We start from the raw sequence: 24,096 nt of genomic DNA on the forward strand, positions 1-24,096 counted from the left end.
GCCGAGCCGATCTCGGGAACTAATAAAAGAGCTGAACCCAAGTCACTGGCTCCGCGTCTCTTTTCTGCGACGGACATAACCCTGGCGACGAGGATGGGATCCCAAGCCTGATTCCCATCGAATACGTGTCCGAAGGAAACGAGACCGACGAGATGGTCAGCATCGCACCGCCCGCGCCTTTCAACCCAGCTACTGAGGATTGGGAATCGTACACCGACCGGTTCCTGATGTTCCTCGAAAGTAGCAACCTAAAGGACGCAAACGGGCAGAAGAAAAGAGCCGTCTTTCTAACACACTGCAGGCCCGCAGTGTTTAAGATGGCAAAAGCCCTCGTGAAACCCGAAGACGTAAAGACGATGGACTGGGCCGATCTCGAGCCGTTGCTCCGGAACCACTATGCCCCCGCCGTGCCCACCCTCATCAGGCGGCACGACTTCTACTGGCGAGACCAGAGAACGGGCGAGAGCATCAGCGATTTCGTGGCTGACCTACGAAATCTCGGGGGCATGTGTGGGTTTACGGACATGGACGAGGCACTCCGAGACCGCGTCGTCCTGGGGCTCAGAGACCCGGTCCTACAAAGCCGACTGATGGCAAAAGGCGACATCGCCCTCGCCGACATCCTTGCAGACACCACCGCCAGCCGAAGCGACCCGGAAATCGGCGGCTCGAATGCGGAGACCAGACGCCGGAGACCGCGCCACAACCACCGAGACAGGCACGGCAACCGAGACACACTCCGAAGCAAGAGACCACCACCGAGAGACCACCACCATACACCATGGCGACCTCGACTCTGTTTCTGACACCATGGACGAGGAAGAGGACATCCATCGACTCCAGACGGAATGAGACCGGCGCGATCGGCGGAGTCGTAAGTCGGGACCCCAATGCGCCGGGTGCGGAGGCAACCACCCTCGATCGGAGTGCCGATTCTTGATGCTATATGCCGGCACTGCGATAAAGAGGCCACATCGCCAGAGTCTGCCGACTTAAGAAAAACTACAGCCCCGGCGAGACAACAGCAACCGGAGATGAGACGGCACCCCCCAGGCCCAGAGACCGCCAAGCCGAAAATCGTTGGAGCCGAGATGGGCGGGGCCGCCCGAAACAGCAAGAACCGGCAGAGAGAGAAACCCACCAGACGGTCGTCATCGGCCATTCGTCCAGCGCAGACGCCCGGAAGGTATATGTGGAAGTGGGCATCAAGGCGAGCCATGCAAGATGGAGGTGGACTCCGGGTCCTACCTCTCCATGGTTGCATGGCGGGAAATCAAGCGCCTGGTGCCCAAAATCCAAAGAAGGGGACTGGAAATCCAGAAACTAATCCTCAAGGACTACCAGGAAATCGCATCCCGGTAGTCGGAACAGGACAGTTCGAGATAACCTTCAAGGCGCACAGCAAGGCTCCCACTGACGATCGTGGACTGAGATCGCCCCAGTCTTTTGGGACTGCAATGGTTCTCGCCACTCGGAATCGAAGTGACGGGCATCGATCACGTCGGGGAGGCCGATTGGGAGGAGCAACTCGCAAGGGACTTCCAGGAAGTGTTCGACGGCACCCTAGGCAAGTACCGAGGGCCCCCTATTTCCTTCAGCCTAGACCCCAGCGTTCCCCCAATACGCCTAAAACCACGGCGGGTACCTTTCGCACTCCGGCCCAAGATCGATGAGCAAATAGACAAGCTCATCAGACAAGGGGTCCTTGAACCAATTGACCACGCCCGGTGGGAGACCCCCATAGTCACCCCAGTCAAGCCCGATGGGTCGGTGAGAATCTGTGGGGACTATAAGGCCACCCTAAACTGCGCTTTACAACAGAGCGCCTACCCCATCCCAGTAGTGCAGCACCTCCTACACTCACTGGGGGGAGGCAAGGTTTTTGCGAAACTCAACCTGGCGCAAGCCTATCAACAACTGCCGGTCGCCGCAGAAACCGCCGAGGCGCAAACCATAGTAACCCACCGGGGGGCCTTCCGCTGTAAGAGACTCCAATTTGGAGTCAGCGTGGCCCCAGGAATATTCCAGAGCCTCATGGAGAGACTCCTGCAAGGAATCAAGGGGGTGGTGCCCTACTTCGACGACGTACTGGTGTCGGCAGCCAACCAAAAAGAACTGGAGGGTCGCCTGAGGGAGGTCCTAACGAAATTCAAAAATGCGGGGCTGAAGGTTAAAAAAGAAAAATGCCAATTACATACCGAGAGGGTCGAATTCCTGGGGTACCTTTTAGATCGGCACGGAATTCACCCAACCGAGAAAAAAATCAGAGCAATCAAGGAAGCCCCCAGGCCGAAGAATAAAATGGAACTACAGGCATTTCTAGGACTGCTTAATTTCTATAATGTTTTCCTGCCCCAGAAGGCGACTGCGGCGGAGCCTTTGCATAGGCTTTTGGACAAGGCGGCCCCGTGGACTTGGGGGAAACGCGAGGAAGCCGCCTTCAACAAAACCAAGGACCTACTCACCTCGGATGCCATCCTCATCCAATACAACGAGACCCTACCGCTAGCAGTCACATGCGATGCATCACCCTTCGGCGTCGGCACCGTCCTCAGCCACACTCTCTCCGACGGAAAGGAAGCACCCATCGCCTTTTTTTCAAGGACCCTCACCAAACCGGAAAGAAACTACAGCCAGCTGGACAAAGAGGCCCTGGCTATCGTTGCCGCCGTCAAAAGTTTCCACGAATACATCTACGGCCGGACGTTCACCACCGTCACCGACCACAAGCCGCTGCTGGGAATCCTGGCAGGAAACAGGGCCACCCCGATCATTCTATCTCCAAAAATGACAAGGTGGTCCGAATTCCTTGCCGCCTACAGCTACCGGCTTACACACCGACCCGGTAAGACAATCACCCACGCAGACGCCCTGAGCCGCATGCCGCTACCTGACTTGGACACCAACCCAGCACCCACGACGACCACCCTTAGCATAGAGACTCTGCCCGATCTACCCGTAACCGCGTCAGACATTGCCCGCGAAACTAATAAAGACAAACGTCTGGCGCGAGTGTTACATTGGGTAGAGAAGGGTGGCCCAAAAGGACGACGATGAAACATTCAGGACATTCCGAACTGGCAAACAGAACTGTCATTACAAAGAGGTTGTTTACTGTGGGGGGATAGGGTTGTCATTCCGGAAAAATTACAGGGAAAGGTATTGAAATTGTTACATGAGGGGCACCCAGGCATCGTTAGGACAAAAGCCTTGGCCAGAAGTTACGCCTGATGGCCAGGGATGGACAAACAAATCGAGGCTTGGGTGGCAGCATGCAACCGATGCCAGGAAACCAGGCCCAGCCCCCCTGCCGCCCCAATCCTGGAATGGGAAACCCCCAGGGGACCATGGTCCAGGATTCACATAGATTTTGCCGGGCCCACGAAAGGGCACACCTTCCTCATTACGGTAGATGCTTACTCCAACTGGTTGGAGGTAAGCAACATGAGAACTACCACCACGGAGGCCGTTACCAAGGAACTCAGCAAGCTGTTCGCAACCCACGGCTTCCCAGACATCATCGTATCCGACAATTTATCTCGCTGGAATTCGAAAAATTCCTAGCAGAGCGGGGGATACGACACGCGTTGACAGCGCCAGCACATCCGGCGGCAAATGGGAGGGCGGAACGGATGGTTCAATTTACAAAAAAAACAATCCAAAAGATAGAAAACGGGGAAATCCAAGAGAAAATAAATAAAATGCTTTTTATACAACACATAACCCCGAACCCAACAACCAACAAAAGCCCGGCAGAACTAGTAATGGGGAGGAAATTAAGGTCCCCACTCGACAGACTGCACCCCACGTACAACCCAGAAAAAACCCCAAATTCCTCAAGCAAAGACCGAACATTTAAACCAGGCGACGCAGTATACGCGAGGAACCTTACCGGGGATCCACTTTGGGTACCAGCAACCATAACCCAAGTGACAGGACCCCACTCATACCGGCTACAGACAACCGACGGACGAGCATGGAAACGACATATCGACCAATTAAGGTCAAGAACAACCATGGCAAACACAACCGACACGCAAACAGACACAGACACACACCCAGAAAAGAAGGAAACCCCCAACACAAACCAAGAGTGGAGGGAAGACCCCAAGAACCAACCCATACCAGAACGAAACTGGGAATACTCACCAACAAGCAGCCAGCTCGAAGCCTCACCAGGGAGAAGCAGCCAGGCCAGCTCAACCAGCCCAGAAAGACCAGGCGGGAGCGGCAACAACCGCAGCTCAACCAGCCGGGTAGACCGGGAGGGAGCTGTGACGAATGGCCCGACTCACCCTTCCAGACGGTTCCATTGACGGGGCAGAGAGCAACACAGAACCCGACCGAAGCCGGCGGGAGCCAAGCACCAACTAACCTGTGCAGGTCAAGTAGACAAATACGAAGCCCCGCCTACTTACGGGACTACGTCACGTAGGACCATACCAAGAGGGGAGGGGTGTTCTGTACAGTCATTAACATACTTTGTAAACGCCTGCGGTGATTGGTCAAGACGCACGGCGAGCTGATTGGCCGAGCGAGCCGCACTGATTGGCCTCGCCGCGAATCTCCGCGATTGGTGGAAACTAATCGCGGGAGATTCAAAGTGGTGCCATTGGCTGCGGCCGCCACGGCCAAGGAATAAAAGCCGCCGCTTTGCCTTTGGAGCCGAGCCGATCTTGGGAACTAATAAAAGAGCTGAACCCAAGTCACTGGCTCCGTGTCTCTTTTCCACGACGGACATAACAGGATGCATGGATAAAAGTTTTTGATTAAATTATCCAGATAGCCATTGTCATGGGATATGTTATACTTCTGCTTTTTGGAATTCTGGATTATTGTTGTGTTTTTGCTTGACAGTAGGGAGTTTTTACATAGCTTCTCTCTCTTATGTACTATTGGACTGTTGTTGTGCTTCTTGAGCACCTGATCAGTTTAAACCCGAGCCTAAATTTATCCCTCCTTCCAGACCAAACTCACAATCATTTTGTTTCCCTGCATATTGCTTGCCAGGGTCATGCCAAGATGGGGTACTGGAGAGTTCTCTGCAAAAAGAGAGTGAGAGAAAGAGATTGATTAGTTAATTGGAAATATTACCTAAATTTCTTCCTTACAGGTAGTCCTCGGCTTATGACCACAATTGGGAACAGAACTTGCTAAGCGAGGTAGTTTAAGTGAGTTATCGGTGGTTTTATGAGTTTATTTTTGGCTACAGTTCTTAAATGGATCACCCTGTTGATAAGTGAACCACATGGCTGTTAAGCAAATTCGGCTTCTCTCATTGAGTTTGCTTGTCGGAAGCCAGCTGGCAAGCCACAAATGCGATCACATGATCCTGGCACATTGCAACCATCACAAATATATGCTGACTGTCAAGCACCCAAATTTTGATTACATGAACAAACGCTGCAACAATTGTAAATGTAAGGACATGTCATAAGTCAATTTTTTCAGTGCTGTTGTAACTTCAAACAATCGCTAAACAAATATATATATCAAGGATATCAAGGACTATTCTGTATCCATAGATATTAATCCTTTAGGTCCATTTCAGAATATTTCACCCAGCCTCTGACCATCTCCTTCTCTTCCCCTGCTGTCCTCACACATACATAGAAGCACCCTACAATCATGATTGCAGCTTTTAGCGCTAGCCATAACTCTTGGACTTTTATAGACTTATAGGAGCCGCAGTAGCACCGTGGTTAGAATGCAGTACTGCAGGCTACTTCTGCTGACTGCTGGTTGCCTGTAATTTGGCAGTTTCAATCTCACCGGTTCAAGGTTGACTCAGCCTTCCATCCTTCCGAGGTGGGTAAAATGAAGACCCAGATTGCTGGGGGCAATATGTAAAGTACTTAGAGAGGGCTATGAAGCACTGTGAAGTAGTCCATAAGTCTAAGTGCTGTTGCTATTGCTATAGACCTCTTCACAGTTTTCCAGCTCTAAGTGGTTTATATTTTACAGAGTAACACATTGCCCCCAACAATCTGGGGCCTCATTTTACCAACTTCAGAAGGATGCAAAGCTGAGTCAACCATGAGTCAGGATCAAATTCCTGGCTTTAAGCAAAGTCATCCTGCAGAACAGTATTGTAACTACTGCGCCACCATAGCATTTCTATTTTTTTTATAAAATTATGGCCTTTCTCCACCATTGTACCCTTCAGTGGGCCTTTTACTCACAGCCATGAAGAATTTAAAATCCTTCATTTACCCTCAAGTGGAATGTCCTCACAGTCTTGGCTCTTCAAATTACACTGGTATACTTTGCCTGTAGAGTTCTGCTCTCCGGGGGCTCCCACAATGACCCTGCAAGAGAATAAATAGAGGAGTGGGTGGATAATACTAACAATAACAAGTTGATGTTTTTCCTAATATCTCCAACTACAATGCTGCATGCTACTGTTCCCCACTCCTCAAAAAAACGGTTGGAAAATCAATTTTGGGATTTTAAACTTGTCTTCTTTTATTATTATTGTTCTTCTTGTTAACTATTTTGTTATCAATAAAATATATAGAATGGCAACCTGCAATTACTATAGAACTAGTTGTTTAGTAGCTTAATATTCTTTGGGCATGTTTAGCAAGGGGTAGGAAAAACTAATATTGTAATATATTAATTAGCATTCAACTAAGGGGAACTATATGTATATATGTGTTAGTCTTTTTTTTAATAACTTTTTTCTTTTTAATGTCTTGTTTCTTTTCTTTTTGTCTTTCTTCTTTGTTTCTTTTAAAATGTGGTGTTTTATATTTTAACTTTTTTGAATAAAATAAAAGTAGAATTTAAAAAAAAAACTGTTGGAAAACCAACTTGCTCCTGTATTTCTTGGAGGAGAGAGAATAGGCAGGGAATGATTGACCATGATTCAATCCCTGCTGTTTTACCAAATGTTATAAAAAGTAAATTCTAATTCGATTTATAAATAAGTTCCTGCAGGTTCTGGAAGAACATTCTCATTTGTCCTGCTCCATGGAAAGAAGTAAAATAATTAGCTAACCCCACCCTGCCTGTTTCCATGTTTTCATGACAGATTGTGTGGATTTATCTAGTCATTTGTATAAAAAAAAAACCTGAATGTTTGCAATAGGATGAAATTGCCAGACTACCAAACTGTCATTCCCTATATTAAAATTCCCACTGAAAGCAATGAATGGAGCAATGCAACTTTGTCACTGCAAACAGAACTGTTTTTGTTTCTCCATTTTTAGTTTCTGGATACAACAAATGAGCCAGCAGAAAAATCAGCTCAGCTGCTGCTGTACACAGATGATGGCTTCATAACACCAAGGCACAGCCTTGAGTTTGGAGTGGACAAAGACCCTGTAACAAAATCAATCAACAAAAATCAATTAATTGAAATCAGTGGAACAGATTACCTCCAGAAGTTGTGGGTGCTCTATCACTGAAGGTTTTTAAGAAGAGGCTGGACAGCTATTTGTCCAGAATGATGTAGGGTCTCCTGCTCAAGCAGAGGGTTGGACTAGAAGACCTCAAAGGTTCCTTCCAACTCTGTTATTCTGTTAAAATGTCCCAAACATCAGCTTTGACTTCCTGCAGAGAGCTATCTTGTCAACAAAAGGGCTCCTTCACAGTAGTGGGATTCAAAAAAATTTTTTATTACCAGTTCTGTGGGTGTAGCTTGGTGGGCGTGGCTTGGAAGGCGTGGCAGGGGAAAGATCCTGCAAAATCTCCATTCCCTCCCCACCCCACTAACCTACTTTCCAGCTCCGTTCTCCTGTGAAGGGCAACCAAAGAAGACCCAGCCAATCAGCTGGGACTGGGGAGGCAGAGAACAGATGGGGGCGGGGCCAGTCTGAGGTGGTATTTGCCGGTTCTCCGAACTACTCAAAAATTTCCGCTACCGGTTCCCCAGAACTGGTCAGAACCTGCTGAATACCACCTCTGCTCCTTCCCATGACCAACACATAACCATTTGATGTTATCCTTGACCCAACCTCGGCCCAAAGCAATGGCCGTCTTTTCTTGTTCCACATCGAAAACGACATTTTACTGTGAGCATCTTCTTCCTGATTCCTGACCAATGATTTTCAAGGTTGTTCATCTTTAGGCTTTAGTGAGGGAGCCTGGATCCTCCCACCGTGATAAAAATGCCTTTCTCCCTTCTCATGGGTGGCAGGAGTTGTGAAGAAGACGACTCACTTTCCTGCAGAGAGCAGCTGGAGAATAGCTCTCCCTGGGTCTCTTCTCAATGGAAAGAAAGTTAGGCGGACATGGGCTTTCCATCTGTGCCCCTTAGTACAGGTAGTCCTCGACTTACAACAGTTCACTTGATGATCAAAGTTACAATGAAAAAAAGTGACTTATGTTTTTCGCACTTACGACTGTTGTAGCATCTCCATGATCACATGATCAAAGTTCAGACGCTTGGCAACAGACTCATATTTATGACATCTGCAGCCTCCCAAGGTCACGTGTCTTTTGTGTCTTTCTGACAGGGAAAGTCAATGGGGAAGCCAGATTCACTTAACAACCATGTCACTAATCTAACAACCGCAGCGACAGAAAGTTTGGGCTCAATTCTGGTCGTAACTTGAGGACTACCTGTATAAGGTGGAGGAAGAAATGTGGCACAGTCAGACCTGCAAGATTCTCTCTCTCTTTTTTTACAGCCAATGTTAAAACTATTTAAGATTGTTAAATAGTTAAAAAAAACTATTGAATATAGTTTTTGCCTTCGTGTTCTGGCTTATCTAATGGGCTGACGCCCAAGATCTGATCCCAAAAGTTTGGAAATGCAGTCAACACTTCTTTAAGCCCAGCCTTGTTTCCTACCGATTCTTGTACCGGAAGGCGGCACTTGGCTCTACTTGGTGAAAGAGTCCAGAAGCCGGTGCATTATGACAACGTCCTTCAGTGGGGAAGTTGCACCATCTAAATTCCTGCCGATCGTATTACTCTAAAGGGGAACCCTTCCTTTAAGATAATAGGTATCCATTTTACTTCCTTCCCTATTCCACTATTAGCCTTTACTCTCACTTCCTCAAAACTAGCGTGGTAGAAGGTAGGCGATACAAAAACAAAAAGGGAACCTGATTGGAAATAACCACTGTCCTCCTAGTTACAAATAAATACAGAGTAAACATGCCCTGAAACAGAACAACAGGGTTCAAACTCAAAGCTAGGGAAAGTAGCAAGCATGAATTCCAGCCAACTAGGGCTTGCAGGCTGTGAGTATGTGAATGGACAAATCCAGTTCCAGTGAAATCTCGCTCAATCAATATAGTTAATTGTCAATAGACATCTGGACAAATTAGTAAAAGCAGCTCTGGGAATTACAGGGAGTCCTCGATTTACAACTACAGTCGAGTCCCCAAATTTCTGTTGCTAAGGGAGACATTTGTTAAGTGAATTTTGCCCCCATTTCATGGCTTTTCTCACCACGGTTGTTAAGTGAATCACTGCAGTTGTTAGGTGAATCATTCAGTCATTAAGCAAATCTCGCTTCCCCTATTGACTTTGCTTGTTGGAAGCTGGCTGGGAAGAACACAAATGCTGTTCACGTGACCCTGGGACAGAGAACCATCACAAAACATGCCAGTTGCCAAGCGCCTGAATTTTGATCATGTGACCGTGAGGATGCTGCAATGGTCATAAGTGTGAAAACTGGTCATAAGTCAGTTTTTCAGGGTTGTTGTAACTTCAGTCACTAAACAAATGCTTGTAAATCAAGGACTACTTGTACTTTTGATGGAGTCTTGCTCTGTTCATAACTGAAGAATTCTTCTGGGCTTAAACAGCTGATGGAAACTGCAACCAGGACAACCCAGCTGCAGATGGTATGTCAGATAGGGTTACAAGGACCAGGATGCCTTTGGGATGATAACCTATATGTCCCCATAGTCACTTGGATGGACTGTGGACTACAGGCAATCCCTGACTTATGACCACAATTAGAACTAGAACTTCCATTGCTAAGCGAAGCAATTGTTAAGTGAGCTGTGACTGATTTTACAACCTTTTTTTTGCTCCAATTGTTAAATATATCACTGTTAAGTGAATCATGTGGTCATTAAATGAGTTTGGCTTCCCACCTTTCCCTTAAATGAGTTTGGCTTCCATTGACTTTGCTTGTCAGAATTGGCTGAGAAGGTTGCAGTTGACAATTACATGATCCAATGAGGCTGCAACCAGGTTAATTGCCAAGAATCCGAATTTTGGGGGGGGGGGTACTACAATGATCGTAAGATTGAGGACCAGTCATATGTCACTTTTTTCAGTGTCACTATAACATTCGCTGAATGGTTATAAGTTGAGGACTGTACTTGTCAAGACTGAAAAAAGCTTAAGGTCCCTGTGACTATTATTGCTTTTCAACTTGTCAAAGAACTGGAGGCAGGGAAAGGTGAGATGGAATGTAGAGGCTACAATCTTCAACTATGAGAGCCAAGGACACTTCTGCAGGTATCTGCCAAGATGTGGACTGTTATCAAAACAAAAGGCTGATTCTTAATTGGAGAACGTGATCCATTCCATGGCAGGTGGAGATGAAACCCATCTTTAACTATATTATGCGGGAAAATTTAGAGTTGGTTTTGCTTTCTTCTGTGCCAAAATGATGTACTCAGTAAAGTTTTGCTTTGGGGATTTTAAAGTTCCTGAAGATGCCTGCTTTTATTGGGTCCATTAGTCGGACATTTGACAGTACTGTAACATACTCTTTGGAGATGATCCAGAAGTTACAACTGTACAAAATGGAGTACATGGAGTAGAGCAAAGCAAAACTGTGAGCTGAAATAACAGATATTTTGAAATTGCTGCATTGGTTGTCAGTCAGCTTACAAGATGCAGACGAATCACAACTTCACCTTATTTTTTTGTGGCGAAGCATTAGAGAATTTTTTTAATTGATTTGTAAGCTTATCAGGAAAGACAAGCAAATACTTTTCTTATAAAGCCAGGGCTCATATATACTGAATTATAGGGATTTTACTGCAATTTTTTTTCTTATCTTCAACCATCTCTACTTCTGATGTAGAACATTCTCACCCCCGTAATTAACACTCTACATATGTTGTCTTTTCTCTTGTATTCTTAGTGTCTTGGGTTAAGTTGCAAACACACCTTGATGGGAGTTTCCCTTCTTTGCATGATGAGTCTAACAGTTATTAAAGCATTAAAAACCTGACTAAGAAAAAGGATGCCAGTTCTACTTCCCCCACTTCAACCCTATAATTAGCAATATTACTTAAACTTATATATTGCTTCATATTGCTTTACAGCCCTCTCTAAGCGGTTTACAGAATCAGCATATTGTCCCCAACAATCTGGATCCTCACTTTACCCACCTTGGAAGGATGGTAGACCGAGTCAACCCCTGAGCCGGTCAGGATCAAACTCTGAACTGCTGGCAATCGGCAGTCAGCAGAAGTAGCCTGCAGTGCTGCATTCTAACCACTGCACCACCACGGCTCTTAATTAGAGGAATCCCAACCATAAAGATTCATCCAACAGGCAATCCAATTTCTCCCCCAAAATACAGTTAGTCCTCAATTTACGACCATAATTAGGACAGGAAAAGTATTTGTTAAGTGGCATGGTTGTTAAGTGAGGTATCACATGACAACACTCAATTTTAGAATCTTTTTTTCCATGCTCATTAAGCGAGATGTCACGTGACCGTGACTTGTGACTTTCTGCTGGATACCCCGTTGATTTTACTTCTTGAAAACCATCTGGGAAGGCTGCAGAGGGCAAGAGTGCGACTCTTGGATGCTGCCAGCCTCATAATCATCTGTCAGTTTTCCAGGCACCCAAAATGTGATCTGGTAACTATGGGTCATCCTCAACTTACGACCACAACTGTGTCCCAAATTTCTGTTGCTAAGTGAGACATTTGTTAAGTGAGTTTTGCTTCATTTTCCTGCCACCATTGTTAGGTAAGTCACAACAGGATCAGTAACACCGTTGTTGAGTGAATTTAGCTTCCCCATTAACTGTGCTTGTCATAAGGGATCACATGACCCTGGGATAACGTAACCGTCATAAATAGGAGTCACTTGACAAGCATCTGGATTTCGATCACATGTCCATGGGGATGCTGAAATGATTGTAAGTGTGGCAAATGGTCATAACTCCCTTTTTTCAGTGCCAGTGTAACTTTCAACAGTCACTAAATGAACTACCTGAACAGGGACCTTCGGACAGTCATAAGTGCAAGGACCCATTTGTACGTTACTTTTTCAGCACCGTTGCAAATTCGAACAGTCACTAAACAAATACATGGAGGACTGTGGCACGTCAAGTGTGGGAACAAGAAAGGCGGCTACCTTGCTTCAGAGCCTTTTCCAAATTGGAGAACCTGATAGCCAAAGTGCTTGCTGTGGTTCGATGAGAAGAGAATGGCTGGAGAAGGATCGATATTGTATCCCAAAGATTGTGAGGGGCCTGTAAAAAAGAAGAGGGGATAGCCTTTATTCAGGGTAGAGAAACAAGAATACATCAAGTACAAGCAGTCCCGACATACGACCATAATAGAACCTACCCATCACAGTCATAAGTCAGGACGGTCGTAAATCCCACCCCGATTTTACAAACGTTTTTGTGTTGATCATTAAGCGAATGCTGTGGTCATTAAGTGAACCAATGGTTGGTTATGGTGTGTGTGGGTGTTTCTGTGTGTGTGTGTGTGTGTATCCACATATCACATGATATTACCGCATAATATATATATTACCATATCATCACAAAATCTCCAGAACCGTAAAGCCTACAAACTTGAGATTTGGCACATATATTCCTCTTGGCTTCCAGGTGCTCACTAAGAAAGGATTTTTCTAAATGACCATCAGAGCATTACTATTTTGTATATTTTGCCCTCAACTCTCACATACTGACAGGACACTAGCCAGACGAATACCGATGGATGCTGGTAGGCAGAAGCAGAATTCCACCCCCCCTTATTTTCCTCTCCAAAAACTAGGGACCTTGGAGATCTTCTAGTCCACTCAAGCAGGGGATACTATACCATTTCAGACAAGTGACTGTCCAGTCTCTTCTTAAAAACCTTCAGTGATGAACTTCTGAACGCAAGCCATTCCACTAGTTAATTTTTCTCATTGCGGTTTCCCCCCACCTTAATTCCAGGTTACTTCTCTCCTTGATTAGTTTCCTTCCATTATTACTTGTCTTGCTTTCTGGTGTTTGGAGAATATTTTTACCCGCCTTCTTCTTTGTGGCAGCCCCTCAAATACTGGAATACTGCTATTATGTCCCCCCTAGTCCTTCTTTTCTCTGGACTAGCCAAACCCAAACACAGCAATGGTTCTTCATATGTTTTAGACTTCAGGCCTCTAATCATCTTAGTTGCTCTTCTCTGCACTTTGCACTTTTTCCAAAGTCTCAGAACTGGATGCAGTATTCCAGGTGTGGTCTTTATAATGTCTTTATAAGGCAGTACCAATAGGGTTCTTATTTAGAAAATTTCCTAGCCTTCTGAGTTAGCCTTTCTTATGAACCTGGAGCAGAGAAGAAACTGATTAAAAAAAAACCCTAATGAAATTTGCTCTTTTCTGAAAAGAGTAAGATCCTAAATATAGGCTTTCTGTAGATTCATAATCATAAACCCACAGTGAATACTAAAGAAAGACAATTATTAATTTCAGAATCGGTTCCAGCATACAAAGAGGCTTCGGCTGAAAGATTAACTCAATGTGGGCAGTACTTATTTAAATTAGATACCAGAATTCTCATAAGACCGTCAAAAAGGGATTTCCTTTTGTGTTATTTTTCAAAGAGAGTGGAAAATCACTGACCACATTGGCCCAATTGTGGCGAAAGAAATGCTGATCTAAGTGCAATTATATGCTGCCTCACTATCAAAAGCAACTTTAAAACATAACTATCTTGTCTGTTAATGATGGGGGAAAAAAACCCTTTCTTCTTTTTTTTTTTTGTAAATTTTATTTGAGTTTTCACAAAAAGAAAAGAAATACAAATAAAACATCTTTTTTGGAAGCACCATAATCCCGGGTTACATTTCTTCGTACAGACGCAAATTCAGGTTCATGCTCATTTTTATATTCTATTCCATATGTTATTACTATTTTACATTTTCTATATAGCTTCTCCCCTCTTTTAATTTTCTCAATTTTATTTTATTTATTTCATCTCAATTCAAATCATTATATTTATATTTTTTGTCTGTCCTGTTTCAATTGTCTATTATCTTTTCTCATTAAACAAAATTTCTCCTGTAGTTACTGATTGGAGTATGACGCCTTTATATCTTTTCCCTAAAGTTGTAACACTCAATATAATACATAACTTCCATTCGGATTCTGCTTGGTACATTCTTAAAATATACACTGTATTCTTGAAAAAAAATTATAAATGTATATAATTAAAACAACATTCCATTCCAATTCAATTCTATCATTAATAATAATATTCATTAAAGTCTTAGCATTTTTCACGTTGCTTTTCAATTGATTATCATACTTCTATGGGAACAATTATAAACTTTCCATAGTTAATTTCCCCCCCTTCACTTATATTTTATAAAACATTGACTAATTAAAATGTTCCCGTTCCTTCCTAATTCAATTTTCTCATTTATTTTATTTCATTTATTTTATTCACAAACATTTCACTAAATTACACTAACTATTTTATCCCTCATTCTAATCATATGCTGTTTCCAATTTTCTAAAGTTATTTCTATTACAAATATAACAATACAATCTTATGTACCTTTACAGAATCCCTTTTTCAGTTAGATTTTCACCCATTATCTCTAAATAGGTCCTGTTTCTTTATATCTTGCTCCAAACCTTTGTAACTTCTTTTCCTTTCCTTCTTCCCTCTCTTCTTCTCTCTCCCCTTTTTACCCCTTTGTCTCTCTACTTCTATTTCCCTCTTCTGTATTCCCCTTTTCTGTTGCTTTCCAGTATTATACTTATTTTTCAAATTATTTTTCTTTTCTTTGGTTGTTTTTTTAAGTCTTAAATTCTCCATTCTCTTTCCCCCTTTCCTTTTTCTTCCCCACATAGAGTTACTCGTTCATTAAAGATGGCTTCTTCTTTGTCCCAGTCTTCTTGTTTTGCAGTCTTTTCTTGTTGTTTCACATAGTTCCAGATCTCCATTTCTAAAAATTGAAAAACGAAGCTTCCCTTCTTGTGCATCTTCTTTGTACTTTTTAAGTTCTATTTTCAATTCATCCAGAAGTGATGCCATTGTATAAATTTTTTAAACAACCACCCGATTGATTTTAGTCATTCAAATATAATAATCAAAAATCCAAAAGTCACCAAATAATCTAAATACACGCAAGCTGTTTCTTTTTTGCTATTCTTTTTTTTCCACTTTCTCTTCCTGGGGTTACTATTTAGTTGCAAAGTTTCAGTTAAAATGTATCTTTTAGAAGTCTTATTGAAGTTTTACTTTAGATTCTTTTAAAGTCCAGGCAGTCTCCTCCCTCTTCCAGATCCTGCCCTTATTCTTTTTCTCTCCCTTCCTGCTTATAAAAGCAAAAGTTTTTAATGTCCAGAAATCTTTATTATCCCCTTGGCATTTTGTTTTATTTTCAGCTTAATTGCCTATTGATGCCAAAGCGGATTTTTCCGATTTCTTATTTAAGTCTCTTAGTTGTCAATATAGGGAAGGAGAGAGAAGGGAAAAAAAGCCAAACCTTTCCCTTTTCACTTTCTTTCACTGCTTCCGACTCTTCTTTGGGAGCAATGTTGTTTTTTGTAAAGTTTAAATTCCAGGATACCTTAGTTGTTGCTTTTTCAACTTAACCTGGTCAGCCAAAACTTTCACTTCTTATCTTCCTCCTGCACGTTCTTTTCCGGTTGAGTTCATCTTTGAGGTGGCCATTTCTGACCACCGCTCCTACCGCCTTCGGGAAAGGGAGTAATGGCCAGCTGAGGAGGAGAGATGCAGGTCTCCTCGACCCTGCTGGCAGTCTCCCCCCTCTTCACCACCTCTACAGGGTGGCTTAGCCCCAAAACCAGCCGGCTCGGGGCGCTCCGGCGGCGAGCCCAGGCAGAAACCACGCACGATCGCAAATTTCTGTCTGTCGCCAAAGCCCTTCAAACTGGAAGTCAAAAAAAAATTCTACACTGCAATTTTTGTTCTCCAAACAGAATATTTTTAGATCAAGCCACCAGTGTCCTCACTAAGACCAACGTTGAAATCAAGGATGGCACATGAGATCACTCACACAGCTCCCTGGTAATAAAAAGTTGAGTGTGAAGATCAACATGCAGCCATCACTGTAGTCTCCTGACCATTCATGGTCTGTTTTATTTGGCCATCACAGATTAGATTACAGATTAATAGAGTTGGAAGGGACCTTGTAGGTCATCTAATCCAACCCACCCACCCACCCCCGCCATCCAAGCAGGAGACAAATGGTAGTCTTCTTGAAAGTTTCCAGTGATGAAGCTCCCACAACTTTTGAAGAAAGCTGTCCCATTGGTTGATTATTCTCATTGTCAGAAAATTTCTCCTTATTTCTAGATTGAATCTCTCCTTGTTCAGTTTCCACCCATTATTCTTTGTCTGGCCTTCAGGTGCTTTAGAAAATAGGTTGACCCCCTCGTCTCTGTGGCAGCCCTTCAAATATTGGAAGACTGCTCTCCTGTCTCCCCGGTCCTTCTCTTCACTAGACTAGCCATGCCTAGTTCCTGCAACCGTTCATTGTATGTTTTAGCCTCCAGTCCCCTAATCATCCTGGTTTTATTTATTTATTTATTTATTTGATTTGTCAATTGTTTACAAGATAATAAGTACAAGTGTATACATAGTTGTGAATATATGAAATGGGTACATATAAGAAAAATAAAAGAATAAGAGAAACAATAGGACAGGGACGGTAGGCACATTGGTGCGCTTATGCACGCCCCCTACAGACCTCTTAGGAAAGGGGTGAGGTCAATAGTAGACAGTCTAAGGTTAAAGTTTTTGGGGTTTGGGGAAGAAACCACAGAGCCGGGTAGAGTATTCCAGACATTGACCACTCTATTGCTGAAGTCGTATTTCCTGCAATCAAGTTTGGTGCGGTTTACTTTGAGTTTGTATCTGTTGTGTGCTCTTGTGTTGTTATGGTTAAAGCTGAAGTATTCATTGACAGGTAGGACATTGCAATGTATGATTTTATATACCATGCTTAAGTCGGACCGAAGGCGGCGTAATTCGAGGTTTTCTAGTTTTAGAATTTCGAGTCTGGTGGCATAAGGTATTCTACAACGGGTAGAAGAGTGGAGAACTCTTCTTGTGAAATACTTCTGGACTTTCTCAATTGTGTTAATATCACATACGTGATAAGGATTCCAGACTGATGAACTGTATTCGAGTATTGGTCTAGCAAATGTTTTGTATGCTCTGGTTAGTAGTGAGATATTACCAGAGAAAAAAGCAACGTAGGATTAGGTTAACAACTCTTAATGCCTTTTTGGCTATGTAGTTGCAGTGGGCTCTAGCACTTAGATCATTAGAGGTGAGTATTCCCAGGTCCTTTACAGAGCTTGGGTCATCAACAAGATCTTGACTATTCAGCTTGTATTTTATTTTCTGATTTTTTTTACCAATATGTAAGACAGAGCATTTATTTGTTGAGATTTGAAGTTGCCATATGTTAGACCATTCAGATACATAGTCTAGATCTTTTTGTAGGGTAGTAGTATTGTCTGTGGTATTGAACAGCTTTACATCATCAGCGAAGAGAACGCAATTGCTCTTGATATGATCACAAAGGTCGTTTATGTAGATTATGAAGAGAGTTGGTCCTAGAACACTGCCTTGGGGAACACCACTATTGACAGGTACTGGATTTGATAGGGCGTTCCCAATTTTGACCATTTGTTGTCTGTTTGACAGGAATGCTTCTATCCAGTTATTCAGTTGTCCAGAGATACCATAAGATTTTATTTTTAGGAGTAGTTTGTCGTGTACCACTGAATCAAAGGCTTTGCAGAAGTCTATGTAGATTGCGTCTATTGCTTTGCCCTGGTCGAGTTGTGTAGTCCATATGTTTTTGCAGTGTAAGAGTTGCTCTTCTCTGCACTTTTTTTTAGAGTCTTACAATCACAATCAAAGTTAAACTGCAAAGCTGGCAAAGTTCCATTCCTAATTTATCAAAACTTCAGAGAAGGGCAAGCATGAAAATATTGAAGCTCTACGTGGAAGGAAGAGAGCCCAGAAGCCAAGAAGGCAGCACGAAGTAGGAACATCCACCATGGAAAAAATGGCCTCTGCCACCATGTCTGCTGGAAATCTCAAGGTGTTTCCACTGAATCCCAGATTAAATGGACTGCTTATCCAGGCTTTGGGAAATGACGGGTTATGAAGGATCTTTTGATTCATCGAGTTCTTCCCTGCCTACTGATCAGCAAGGTTGAGGATGTACGGGGTATTCCTCAACTTACGAACACAATTGAGCCTAAAATTTCTGTTCCTAAGCAAGACAGCTGTTATGTGAGTATCCTCTCTTGCCCCAGTTGTTAAGTGAATCACTGCAGTTGTTGAGTTAGTAACACGGTTGTTAAGTGAATCTGGCTTCCTCATTGACTTTGCTTGCCAGAAGGTTGCAAAAGGGAATCACGTGACCCTGAGACACTGCAACCGTCATAAAGATGAATCAGTTATCAAGCATCTGAATTTTGATCACATGACCAGGAGGAGGCTGCAACGGTCATAAGTGTGAAAAATGGTCATAAGTCACTTTTTTCAGTGCTGTTGTAACTTTGAATGGTCATTAAATGAATAGTTGTAAGTCGAGGACTGCCTATAGAGGATTGCCTACAGAAATAGATTTTGTACTGTATGGACAAATATAATGGGACTCATTTACACAAAATACAGTAGGTTAAAAACCTGGTACTTACATAAATATATTAGTAATATAGGTAATCACCATAGGTGAATAGGCGGCAATATAAATTCAATAAATAAAATAAAAATAAATAATTCTTGATTTACAACCATTTGTTTAGTGACTGTTCCAAGTTACAACAGCACTGAAAAAAGAGACTTGTGATTGTTTTTCACACTTGTGGCCATTGCAGTGTCCCCATGGTCATGTGATCAAAATTCAGATGCTTGGCATCTGGCTCATAGTTACTACCGTTGCGATTGCCTGGGGTTGTGTGATCACCTTTTGCGACCTTCTGACAAGCAGCCAGTGGGGAATCAAGATTCACTTAACAACCAGGTTACTAATTTAACTACTTCACTGATTCGCTTAACTGCTTGTCAAAAGGTCGCAAAAGATGATCATATGGACACTGGAACCGTCGTAAATATGAGTCAGTTGCCAAGCATCTGAGTTTTGATCACATGCCAACTGTTGCAAGTGAAGGACTACTTCTAGTTTGTTTGCCAATAAACAGATGTGTGTACTGTACTATAACTGAGCCTTGAGGATAATAGGCCTTAAAAAGAGTTTGGTCTGAAGGCTTGGGAAGTTGCTAGTGTTGGGCTGGACAGAGAATGGATTATTCAGCCATTTCACAGCCATCAGAGCCCGTCACACCACCGAGTCTGTTTCGAAAGCCCATTCGTGGTTTTGGAAGCCCTTTAGAAAAGGTTCTGGAGCTCCAGTTCTGCACGCAAACTTTACAAGCAGATGCTTGAGCTGTCACACAGGAAGAGGCCTACTTTGATCCTATCTCTCCACTTTGCACCCACAAAGGGAAAGCAACACCTAATTCATTGCCAAAAGTGCAGTTATTACTGTGCAGTGTGATTCTGTGGAGGTTTCAGACATCCTTCCCCTCTGGGAATTGAAAAAAAAAATTAAAAAAATACATAGTTCAAATTCAATTCTTCCACCATGAGCAGGTTTTTAATTTTATCATTGATAGTAAACAAATACACAAATAGATAGGTCAACAAAGTATTGTCTGATATGAACACACCTTGAAAGGCAGAGGCCAATCCCTGTTTGTCCAATATATTCAGTGCTACACAGATCTGTTGCCACTGCACATATTCTTCTAATACAGGAGTCCTCAGCTTAAGACTGCAATTGACCCCAAAATTTATGGTGTTAAATGAGATACTTGTTAAGTAAGTTTTGCCCTGTTTTACGACCTTTCTTGCTACAGTTGTTAAGTGAATCACTTTTTACTGTACTTAATGGATTTGATATTATATCTTATTTTGTTTCTCCTAGCTTGAGAGTTGTGCTATTGGATCCTGGGATATTAGGGACTATGTCTGTTTATGACTTAACTTTCATCCAGCTGTTGTATTAGGTGTGTCTGGTGATTAGCATTATGACTACAGCAATTTAGAAACCCAGTAAGTAAACACACTAAATGAATTAAAATGTGCACCATATTATATACAAAATTTATGGGAATTTTAACAGAAAATACCCAGGATGGACTGACTAAGGTTGATGTACTCACATCAGTAAGAGACACAGAGAAAACCAAACTGATATCACACACACACACACACAGAGAGAGAGAGAGAGAGAGAGAGAGAGGGAAAGGAAATGGAGAAAATCTTCAATTGTACTTTTCAAGCATTCTATTGGTGACCACTTTCTGATCCAGGCCTTCCAGCAGAAGTGCTGAACCAATCCAAAATTTGATAGATTAAAATGCTGAACCCTGAATCTCTTTAGTTCTTGAGTTCTTAGATGCACAACCTATTTAGGGATTACTTCCAATACTTCGCAAAAGACAGAAAAGATCAACAGAGCAGATCCTCTGGAACTAGCTGCTTACAATATTGAGTTTTGATACAGGTAAAATGTACAATTTAAATAACATTTTATTGATTTGGGGCTGGTCTGCAGACACCATCTATAGCAGTGTTTCTCAACCTTGGCAACTTAAAAAAGAACAGACTTCAATCCTCAGAATTCCCCAGGCAGCACAACTGATCTATAGGGCATGATTGCTTGCTAATCCCAGCCCTTAACTGTTCTCATTTTGTTGAATAAAGTTCATTTAAATCATAAACTGTGTTTAGCAAACCATAATGCTTGCATTCATTCATATTATCTGTTCAGGTCAGATCATATCACACCATGATTTAGCATCTTGTGTGTCTCTGCTGATATTAACTGAAAGAGTACTGTAGAAATCAGCACCCACCCACCCTCCTAGATAAATGAAATATTTTGGGGGATATTAAAAAGACAGGATAGAATATTTCCCCTAAAAGAGAAATGGGAAAAATCTTACAAGAGGCAAAAACCAGCACCAGTCTCCGTACCCAAGCAGAAACTGAGGAGGCCAGCTTTTAGAAATGCAGATTTGGTAATCCATTCAGAAAGACTGGGCCAGACAGAAATTTCAGATTAGCAACAAGCCAAAGGTTGACAAGATTAGCTTAGAAAAACAATTAGGATTTACATTTCCCCTTTTGCCTATAGAGCCAGCCATGACCTCTACATGACCCCATAGAAATCAAAAAGGTATAAAAACCACTCTACTATCAAGTCCATTTTGTTAGCTGTCCCAGAATCATATGCTGTTGATGGTTCTGTTCATAAATAAACCAACTTTCTTTCCAATCAGCCTCCATTTTACTCCTGGCTTGGAACTGGACCTGGATTTTTCTTTTAACAGTACCATTAGCTTACTCAGCACAATTGCATTGTTTAACTATTTTATTTTGGTTTAGTTTTTTTTAAAGTTAGTCTTGATGAGCTTAGTTTTATTGATTTTTTTTTATTTATTTTTTATTTTATTTTTATTTATATATTTTTTATTGTCAATTGCTTACAAAATAATAGGTATAAGTAAAAACATAGTAATGAATACATGGATACATATAAGAAAAATAAAAAAAAAATAAAAGTTACGTCTCAGCCTAAGAAAAGTACACAGAAAAGACAACCTGGAAAAATTTTAATCAAACGACAGGCCTAATTTTCTGTCTTGATGCTGAAAGAGCATCTACTGTAGCTGCTACCTCTTGGGTTTCTCCATACTAAAATCAGGCAGTGCAGAGTAAAAGAGGAAGGATACGTTCCCATGCTGATGTGTGATTGAAAGTGCTGTGTCCTGGGAGTTAATGAAATAGTTTAATAAAACGGAAGACATGCTCAGAGCAAGAGTTTGTGGCAAGAAGAAGATTTTGGATCAGGGTTTTCCAACCTGATTTAAGATGTGTGGACTTCAATTCCCAAAATTCCCCAGCCAGCATAGTGGAAAAGAATGGAATTTCCAGATTGGGGGCTTTTTCGTCTGGCTTTAGATCCACCCGTCATGTTTGTTTTTTTCACCACTGAACAGTTCAAAGAATATGCAGTAATTCATGTCCAGCAGCAGTTGCAGCAAATGCTGAAGTTTGCTGCCGACTCTTCTATTTTGGCCACCAACTTAATCAGCAGAAAATAACCAGAAAGAAACTTTTTTCAGGATCTTTTAATAAACATCAAGGCATGTTGATAAGTCTGCGGCTTAAGGGCCAGCCAAAGCATCCTGTAATGCAAAAAACAAGCCCACAACAAATATCTTTTCCCCTGCTGTTTACTTGTCAATTTCTATTTTTCTGTCAATATTTTTCTCTTCTCTTCCCTTTCCTTTAATACGCTTCAATTTAATTTCTCTCCATTGGACAATTCTGTCAATTGGAGGCTAAAACATACAAAGAATTGTTGTAGGAATTGGGTATGTCTAGTTTGATGAAAAGAAGGACTGGAGTGATATGATAGCAGCTCTCCAATATCTAAGGGGCTGCCTCAAAGAAAAGGGAGTCAACCTATTCTCCAGAGCACCTGAAGGCTGGACAAAAAGCAATGGATGGAAATTAATCAAGGAATGACCCAACCCAGAACTCAGGAGAATTTCCTAACAGTTAGAATGGTTAAGCAGTGGAATGACTTGTCTTCAGAAGTCATGGGTGCTCCATCACTGGAGGTTTTTAAGAAGATAACAACCATCTGTTTGAAATGAAAGAGTTTCCTGCTTGAGCAGGAGGTTGGAGTAGAAGACCCCCAATGTCCTTTCCAACTCTATTATTATTTTAATTTCTTTTAACTCTCAGCTTTCAGTCTAGTGAGGCTGGTTCCAGATATATTTGCTATAGGGAGGGAAGTGGCACGAGGCCCATTATTTGCCTCTTGGTGTTCTTAATTTAGACAGAAAAATGACCCACGCAGTGGTGCCCACAGAGCTGGTTGGGGAGCTAGGCATCCCTCAGAAAAACAATGGAGCACTGGGGGCCCTTGGCAAGATGAACTGGGACATACATACATTCATGGATGCTCCCTCCTGCGCACTTTCCCCCTTCCCCACTTGGGTTGGCTTTTCCCCCAATATTTTTATTCTGTATTCAATCTCTCTCTCTCTCTCTCTCTCTCTCACCCACCCCTTAATTCTTTCATTTTTCCTTTTCTTATTTTCCTTTTCTTATTCTCTGTGTTTCTCTTTTTCCACCCGCCCCCATAGACAGTAGCTCAAAATCCTGTGCTTTCTTTATTTCCTTCAACTTAAAGTAAAACTTTGCACAGCAATACTATTGCAATCAAATCCAGAAGCATTCTTTCTCCCAAGGGTCTCGAGGAAGAGAAAGGAATCGGATACACTTTGGGTATATTTCTAAAATACGTCTGGGGTCTTCTAAGTTTTCTAGAATTGAAGTAGCTTCAGCAGCCGCACTGAGATTAAGCCCCACTTCAGTCAGGGCTATAGCGGCTGAGAACTCATCCCAATTACATTGAGCCATCCTACCTGGGGACATGCTGTGAAACCCATCAGATAAAGAATTTTGACTTGTGGGATCTAGGAGGCAAGTCTTCTCAGCCACTGTCCCCACCCTTTGGAGTATCTTACCCCACAGATATGAGGTAGACCCCCACTTTCAGGCCTTCCAGAGGAGGGTTAAGACCTGGCTCTGCCAACTGGCGGATCGAAAAGTCTGATACAACTTTGAGGGTGGTTAGTGGCTTGAGGGTATTCCTTCTGCCTTGTTAATTTTTTGACTTTGATTTCTTACTTTTAATTTGGTAAATTCCTTGCTTTTCATTTTGTTTTTAACTGTGTTTTTAGTCATGTTTTTATATTATTTTATGAGGTTGTTTGTTAGCCATTCAGAACTACTTAGACAAGAGAGGTGATATAGAAAATTGCTGAATGAATCAATGTCTAAAATCTGTCCTATTGTAAGTCC

General features: G+C 42.5%; 1 protein-coding gene across 1 annotated transcript in view; it reads right to left on the minus strand.

Annotated features, from left to right (window-relative positions):
• ITGAL (integrin subunit alpha L) overlaps positions 1–24,096 on the minus strand; it is an 85,063-nt gene that overhangs the window by 47,370 nt on the left and 13,597 nt on the right. Inside the window, exons 2-4 of the mRNA XM_026682273.2 lie at positions 12,291–12,408; positions 6,214–6,308; positions 4,978–5,042 (exon numbers count right to left, since the gene is read on the minus strand). Coding sequence (XP_026538058.1) covers positions 4,978–5,042; positions 6,214–6,308; positions 12,291–12,408 — 278 coding nt within the window. The remainder of the gene's footprint in view (positions 1–4,977; positions 5,043–6,213; positions 6,309–12,290; positions 12,409–24,096) is intronic.

Source organism: Notechis scutatus, chromosome Z (genome assembly GCF_049901735.1).
Source record: "Notechis scutatus isolate UNSWTSFEM ecotype Mainland chromosome Z, rNotScu1.2, whole genome shotgun sequence".
NCBI lineage: Eukaryota > Metazoa > Chordata > Lepidosauria > Squamata > Elapidae > Notechis > Notechis scutatus.